Source organism: Narcine bancroftii, chromosome 6 (genome assembly GCF_036971445.1).
Source record: "Narcine bancroftii isolate sNarBan1 chromosome 6, sNarBan1.hap1, whole genome shotgun sequence".
Lineage (NCBI taxonomy): Eukaryota > Metazoa > Chordata > Chondrichthyes > Torpediniformes > Narcinidae > Narcine > Narcine bancroftii.
Window position 1 is genome coordinate 135,157,152 of NC_091474.1, and position 8,441 is coordinate 135,165,592.

Here is an 8,441-nt window from a genome sequence, read left to right on the forward strand (position 1 = left end):
GAAGGCTACCATGCTCGCCCATCCACACATCGACCTGCATATGGAGCTCTCTGTCGATGCCTCTGCCACAGCCGTCGGCGTCATCCTGGAGCAGCAAGTGAATGGACAGTGGAAGCCACTGGCATTCTTCATCTGATTCTTCGCCCACCAAAGCACTAGTATAGTGCCTTTGACTGTGAGTTACTGGGCATGTACACGGAGCTGCGGCATTTCCGCTATTTTTTGGAGGGAAGGACTTTTACCATCTTTACCGACCACAAACCCCTCACTCAGGCGCTCGCCATGGCAAAGGATCCCTGGTCGGCCCGCAAGTAGCGTCACCTCTCCTTCGTGTTGGAGTTTACCACCGACATCTGGCACAAGGTGGGGAAGGACAATTTGGTCGCCGATGCACTCTCACGACTGGCCATCTGCGCGCTGACACCCGGCCTCAACTTTGACCACCTCGCCCAGGACCAGAAGTCCAACAAGGAGACGTGAGCCTTCAGGACTGCCATCACGGGCCTGCGGTTCCAGGACCTCCCGTCTCCGAGTGGTGAGGGCACCGCTCTGTGTGATGTCTCCATGACCAGCAGTGGCGTAGGCAAGTATTCCACCATATCCATGACCTTTTGCATCCTTCCATCAGTTCCACGGTCCGTATGGTGGCAGAGCGTTTCATCTGGAACGGGCTGCGGAAGCAGATCGTGGGCTGGGCCAGAACCTGCACCCATTGCCAGCTTTCCAAGGTGCACAGGCACACCAGAGCACCCATACAGGAGTTTGAGCACATCTGGGAACGGTTCATAGTGGACATAGTCGGGCCCTTACCCATTTCCCGGGGTAACCGTTACCTTTTTACGGTGATGGACCGCACCACTTGTTGGCCCAAGGCGATCCCAATGCCAGACGCCTCCATGGACTCCTGTTCCCGAGTTCTGTTGCACGGTTGGGTTGCCCGGTTCGGCATCCCGAATCACCTTACCAGCGATCGGGGCGCTCAGTTCACCTCTGCACTCTGGGCACAGCTTACCAACAGGCTGGGAATCAAGCTACACCACACCACGGCCTATCACCCGCAGGCCAATGGGCTGGTCAAGTGACTACACCGCCACTTTAAGTCGGCACTTATGGCCCACCTCACCAGTCCCAACTGGGTGAACGAACTGCCTTGGGTGCTCCTGGGCATCCGCTCGACGCCCAAAGAAGATCTACAGGCATCATCAGCCGAGCTGGTCTATGGCGCACTGCTAGCGCTACCCGGTGAGTTCATCAAAGCACCTCACAACCCCCAGCAGTCACCGCATGAGCTATTTCCCCCACCTCCGGGCCCAGTTGGGCTCCTTCGCACCCCCACCCAGATACGGCACACCGGTCTCTTATGTCCCTGGGGTACGTTTTTATTCGGCGAGGCCCATCCATGGCATCTCTGCAGAGGTCTTACGAAGGGCCGTACAAAGTCGTCCAGCATTCAGGGTCCACGTTCACACTGAACATCGGCAGTAGGAGGGAAATGTTTACGGTGGACAGGATGAAGCCAGCACACCTCGACCCCACCGAATCAGAAGTTGTGGCCCAGCCCAAGAAGTGAGGCCGCCTGACTATGAAGGACATCAGCATCGGTTCTGTGGAGGGGCTGTGTGGCGGCACGCCGTTAGGCAGATGAACTGGCCCCACTTGTAACACACACGGCCAGGCAACCGGCCAAAATGGCGCCATCAGGGATTTCCTCTTCGACCTCGGCACCTGGCTCAGAAGCCCGCGCTTGGGGACCCACGTGACGCCCTGGTGACATCAGCACTGTTCTCAGCCAGGTCCGGGCTGGGAGTATAAGGCCAGCCAGGCAGCCTGCAATAAATCAGTTCTGCTCACTGAGCTCAACCTGTCTGGTTGTATGTTATTTCAGTTAGCAGTGTAGCTGCCGCTACATAACTATTTTGAAATTATAACCTATGATCACAAGAATACAAATAACAGTACCCAAGCCAGAATACCATTCCCAGTTATTCCTTAACCAACATACTCAAGAACATTCTGTGAGAATACACCAAAGTACTGGAGAAACTCAGATCAGGTAAGGTCTATAAGAGGCAACGTTTCGACCTCCTACAAACAAGATTCCATGTCCAACACTTCTGAGTATTGCACTGCAATCTCAGCGTCTGCAGATTTAACAACATTCGATGTGAGCTTGTCTATACAAGCCAATTATAAATATTACGAGACGTCCTAATCTCATGTTAGGTTCCACAACACCAAATATCTTTTGAGAAAGCTGCAATTATTCTCTAATTAAAGACAAACTGTTTCAAATCAAGTCCAGTAAGAAGTGGGAGGTAAACTTCGCAGCCGTCCCGTATTTCAATTGGAGAATTACTAGTCTGTGCCTTTACCACTTTATCCTTAGCCGACAAAATGCTTGTAAATTTCAGGTTCCATGGGTTCCTAGTTGACTATAATGTGGCTCTGCAGGTAACATAATCCAAAAGTTTGAGGGGTCGTTGATAAAGTTTGAGTATTGCGCGATGTAACACCAGAGTTCCGAGTTGTTCCCAATAAACCTCTCCTGTCTGGGCCGGCCGACACCCAGCTCCGGGCCCCAACACCCGAGGCCGCAGAATACATTGAAACCAGGCCTTCCCTTCTCCTCGCAGTCGGACCGAAGCTAAACAGACGTCAGGGGGCACCGGGCCCGCGCTGACCAATGAAAGGTGCCGCTCGGAGCCTCTGCCTACCAGCAAGACGAGGGTGAATATGGACCATCCCCACACGGCTTCAGTGAGCACCGACCCCATCGCCGCCTCAGCCGCCGCCACCACCTCCCGGCACGCGCACGGAGCCGCTTCTCCGCGTCCTCGCACGCCGCCGGACCGGTCACGTGCGTGTCACTCCCCCTTCCTTGCGTTCTCGGGCTCCCGGAACGTGCGCGTGCACGCATTCCTCACCCATCGAAGGTCACGGGGAGCAGTGAGTTGGAGGAGGGACTCGGCAGGTCAGTCAGCGTTTTGGGGAGGGACTCGTCGATCCAGACTGTTTAAATTGGAATAGATGCCACAACTACCTGGTCCATGAATGTTCCACAAGAAGCAGCAGCACTGGGGATGGTATGACGGACCTACCATATATCAGGAGCACGCAAAAACCCTGAATAAGTGATGTCAGAAATTACCATTCAACAAACTATCACCATTTAATCCCATGATTAAATTAAAGATAGGCCTCCTGTCCTATCTTTGATACATTATGTGGATCTCACAATGTCAGTCTCCACAGAACCCAAAGAACTGGAGTGGAAGTGTTAGGAATTAAAGTACCTTTAAAGAAATTGCTCGAGACAAAAATTGAGAACAAAGAACATTTATTACTACAACAATGCAAAGTTGGGTGCTTCCCCTTACCCTGGGAATACACACACATACTGGGGCTCACCCAACTTTTATACAGTCAATTTCAGTATCAGAATGCCCTCCCCCTTACATTCTTCTGCCCCCTGGATGGGTTTGGCATAGGTAATTCTTCCTGCCTACGTGCAGTTTCAGTACACTTGGAGGACCAGGGGGGGTATCCTGTCGGTGTCCCTTCATGTCATTGTCCTTATTCACACCTTCCTGATTCTCTGGGCTACAGTCTCTTGATATGCAGAGTTGACTCATTCTATCTAGGGTTGGCTAATTTCATATGTATAAATCTGTGTATGGTTAGCTAATTAGAAATGTATGACTTGGTACTTCTGTCCAGGGCTAGGAGACCCTTATCTGATCCAGACTACCTCAACTTCCTACATTCTATTGTACCTTACCATTCCTTATCTTAGTCCTATGGTCTTGTCACAAAGACTAGAAGATTCTTATGTTAATCGTGCTGACTCTGCTTTCCTGCATCCTGAGCCCCAAACTTATCCTGTTTGAACTGGTTTCAGCCATTTTACTGATGAACTTTAGTTTCTTCCATGTTCATAATTTTAGGTCAATTTTCCCATCTCTCACAATCCTCACTTTTCTTTTAGATCAGTAATACTGATCTTTCACCATGATCAGTGTTACTGATCTTTGGTTACTAGTGTCAGTGTGACTGATCCCCCCCCCCCCCCTCCTCACTTTTCTTTTAGATCAGTAACACTGATCTTTCAAGTGTAAGGTGTGGTTTTACCCAGCTGGTCAATAACCGAATTGTAATGTCTGTGTAAAGTCTTTAGGTAGGGGAGCACCATGAAGGTCAGGGGAGTGAGTCCAGCTGCTTATTAGGGTTTGGAGTATCAGGCTCCAGTTCTCAGTAAAAAGTCTAGTCCATCCCATACGTTGAAATATTGAAGCAGTGTCTTTGAAGCACACGACCTTTGTAAGTGTTGTCCCGACGAAGTCTGTGAGAGACGCTGCCTTCAGCAGCGAACGAGTCGCAGTCTATGAGAAGCGCTGCCTTCAGCAGCGAACGAGTCGCAGTCTATGAGAAGCGCTGCCTTCAGCAGCGAACGAGTCGCAGTCTATGAGAAGCGCTGCCTTCAGCAGCGAACGAGTCGCAGTCTATGAGAAGCGCTGCCTTCAGCAGCGAACGAGTCGCAGTCTATGAGAAGCGCTGCCTTCAGCAGCGAACGAGTCGCAGTCTATGAGAAGCGCTGCCTTCAGCAGCGAACAAGTAGCAGTAGTCAGGCGGTTCCGTTTGATTGTGGCTAGTATCTGATGTCCTCTTCAGCCCCGAACCCTAGGGCCACCGATCTCCGAAGGCTTGTTTGGAGCCTGATATTAAAGTGTCAAGCAGCTCACGTTGTTGGAAACTGGTGCTCCCTTTCATGGGGTGATGAAAAGAGACCAAGCTGGGGGGGGATTGTTTCTTGTGATTTAACTGTGTGTTGCAGCTTGTCTGCTATCATTAGCATATGTGTCAACTCTCTCTCTCTCTGCTACATGTACAATCCTGACTACCATTCTGTCTGTCTTTGTCCCACCATGTCCTTTGTGAGGATTTTGACACCCTGCACTCTACTTCGCTCCTTTCCACGTTATATAACCACCAGATGAGCAGCAGCTCCCTGGAAACAGGTGTTCCCCTTCAGGGATGATCAGAGAGAGAGAGCCAGGTGGGGGATTATGTGTCTCGTGGTTGTGTGAAGTGTCTGTTTGTTTTGCGGTTAGCTTGTTAGTTTCCCCCTTTGTGTGAAATGTACATTGTTTGTTTTGCGGTTAGTCTGTGTACACAGGTGCCTCACTGTGTGACTGCCTATCCCCACTGTGTTTCCCTGATCCGTATTCTAAATACCTTGCCTCTATGCCCTCTCTAGCCTGTAAAACAGTACAATCTGTAACCTCTGCTACCCCTTCTCCAGAAGTACTTAAAACATCGAGAGTACTCCACTAAAGCTGTTTAATTCCCCTGGTCCGTATTGGGATCCCTTATATCCCATTATGACTATACATTAAATCTATGCCCTGTCTACATTCTAAAGGAGCTGAATTGTAACCTCTGCTGCCCCTATTCCAGGGGGGCTTAAAACATTAACGAACAATATTCCAAAGAAATTAGTAAACAACAATGAAGAATACATGTAAGCTCATTAAAATACAATAAGAACTTAATAAAACACAAAAAATGTAAAGCTCATTGAAAACTGCAATAAAATGCAAGAAGAACTGAATAAAACCACAATAAATGTAAAGCTCATTGAAAACAGCAATCAAATGCAAGAAGAACTGAATAAAACCACAATAAATGTAAAGCTCATTGAAAACAGCAATCAAATGCAAGAAGAACTGAATAAAACCACAATAAATGTAAAGCTCATTGAAAACAGCAATAAAATACACAAAACTGAATAAACCATTAAAAAAAAACGAATAAAATTGTAACATTATGGCACTTTGTCATTAATTCTTTGAATGTGGGTCCAGCCTTTCTCTCTTGTTCTTACTGCTGTGTCTGTAATTAAAAGTACACAGAAGGGACCATCCCAGGCAGGTTTTAGTTGATCCTCTTGCCATGCTTTTACATATAACCAATCACTAGATTTTAATAAAATGAATAACAATCTGACTTTCCTTTGTGTTAGTGTAAAAATTGTAAAATGAAACACAAACCATATTTGCATGGGTTTTGAATATGTTAGACCTTATTAAAATGCAGTTGGAGCTGCTTGTCTGTATGGGGCACAACCCTCCAATTTGTTAGAGTGAGTACATAACAGACATTGCAGCACAAGAGCCCCTGCAAGAGAACTTGAAACATATTCAACCTTTAGTTCTGCCTTAAGTAAAATGCCTTGTGCCACAGCTCACAGGAGCTGGCCTTATTTAAAACAGTCTGTAAAACAGGCACCAAAAAAAAGTTAAAAGATGTTCTTATGAAGATTGCACACACAATAATTTAAGTACAGGCTAGTTTCTATTATATTCCACTTAAAAGTTCTGCTGCATGAATCCTGGAGCTTGTGGAGTCATTATTGAATCAAGAAATATTGGTACCATGCCAATCTCATTCTAACATGCCAATTTCTCCAGTCCTTAAGTCAAGATGTACTGAATAGCATCTGGTACAAGATCTGTGAGTTCTTAATGATATTATTATTCTTATGCACCCAATTGTTCTGAACTATGCCACCAATTTAAATCATATTCCACCTATTGCAGTACTCACACAGCACCATAGACCAGTTCGCAGGTTTATTTCTCCATTAAGCTGAATCCAGTTGCGCAGGGTTTACCTCCGTGATTATTTACAATGTAACTTCCGCACTACCGGATTTAAATATAAACCTGATGAATGGGGGAAAGTTATCATGAATTAAATAACAGCGGCAATACAGAGAAATTGTGCTGAGGCATTAATTTCACTCCAGAGGAAAATGCACCAGAGAAATGAATGATTAAACTTATAGGAATCCCCATAGGAATCCCCAGAGGTATCTTTATTCTCCAGAGGTGGGTGATCTTTAAACTCACGGACCTTGACTGCTGAATGTGTAGAAGAAATGTATTAAATGTGTTGATAGGGCTCCATACCTCTAACTGCAAGACAAGAGCCTGAAGCCTCAATTTCAAGTGCCACAGTGCACTTAAAGGGACATGCACACTCCTGCTTCAACTGGCTGAACCAGCCACTCCACACATCAGATCCTTTCTTTATCTCACATACACTTAAAGTTAAGATGTATAGAACTCACCCTATTTGCGCAAACATTTCTCCCTGCAAATGTTATAACATCACTCAACTCTCAGGTACTCCCTGTGCAAAATCACATTTAAATACAATTTATTTCATAAATTGGAATTAACTGGTAGTTAAATTCGCTCATTCTACAGTATTGATAAACGATCCTTTATGACATTTAATTTTTAGCATGAATTTTAATCAATAATGGTCAGTGACTGAAGTGGGAAGTCGTGATTTATGAAATTATCTCTGGTCTCTACTCTCCCACTCCCCGCACCTCTCCCAACATTCAGGAGCTGGCACACAGTCCCTGCCTTTTTTTTTCATGTTACTCATCTACTATTCCTTTAACTGCTTGCATCAAAATGTTAGCCTTTGCTTTCTGCTTATCCTCAGATGTCTGGACAAATGCTTTTTGTGTGATCTGTAGAAGCTGGGTTATTCCCTGCTCATGCCAATTTTCTGTCTTTTGTAATTTTCTCTTAATGTCTGGGGCTGAGTTGGTAACAAAACCTGTTAGTACCAATTGTTCCCCTGCTGGGGATTCTATGTCGAGACCCCCATATTGTATATATATTTGGTCCCAAAAATTGGTCTAACTGTTCAGCACATCCCTGGGGATCTTCTATCAGGGAGGTCAGTTCTTTCTTAAAATTACGTACTTCAGTGCTGGTCAGGGGCACATTTACGAAACCGAGACCCTCTCTCATGGGAACTTCCCGCAGTGGTCTCATCCAATTGGTTTCTGGCTTATTAGGTCTGGGTTCCTGCTCCCTGGGAAATGAATCAAAGGGTTCTGCCCTTTCTTCCTGAAGAGTCTCACGCTGTTCTGAATTAAAGTTACCTCTCTCTCCTGCCAACAGAGGTGGTAATCGAGTGCTTTGTGAGCAAGTTATCATACCACTCCTGCTCTCTTCTCTCTTCTCTAGTGGTGGGGGAGGTGGGGAAGGTGCAGAAGGGTAGGCAATAGGAGGGGAAGGAAAGATAGGAGCCGGCATAGGAGGAACATAAGGTGGAGGGAGGGAATGTAACACATCCCAACCCTGTGGTTCAGGGACAAGAGGTTCCTCCTCTCTCTTATTCCTGAATTCTTTCTCATTCAAAACCAGCTGTTCAATGGATCCCTTGAGCCAGCAGGCTGCATATTCCCTGCTCTCAACATTGTCTGGCTGGTTTTGATAGAGCCATAAGTTCAAACTTCACACATCCATTCATCCTCGGATCCGAATTTTGGCCAGTACACGGAGCTCCCTTTAACCGGGTATCCCACCCATTCATTACAACAATACCTGACCGTCGTCAGTTTGTCTTTACCGCGGGTC

The 8,441-nt window shown here is 46.7% G+C and overlaps 1 protein-coding gene across 2 annotated transcripts in view; it reads right to left on the reverse strand.

The window, feature by feature from the left end:
- lmbrd1 (LMBR1 domain containing 1) overlaps window positions 1-2,869 on the reverse strand; it is a 296,648-nt gene extending 293,779 nt beyond the window's left edge. Inside the window, exon 1 of one of the 2 annotated variants that reach the window (XM_069886140.1) lies at window positions 2,715-2,869. In XM_069886140.1, coding sequence (XP_069742241.1) covers window positions 2,715-2,774 — 60 coding nt within the window. In that variant the 5' untranslated portion in view covers window positions 2,775-2,869. The remainder of the gene's footprint in view (window positions 1-2,714) is intronic. The other variant, XM_069886141.1, reaches the window with a different exon arrangement.
- Between the last annotated feature and the right edge of the window lie 5,572 nt (window positions 2,870-8,441).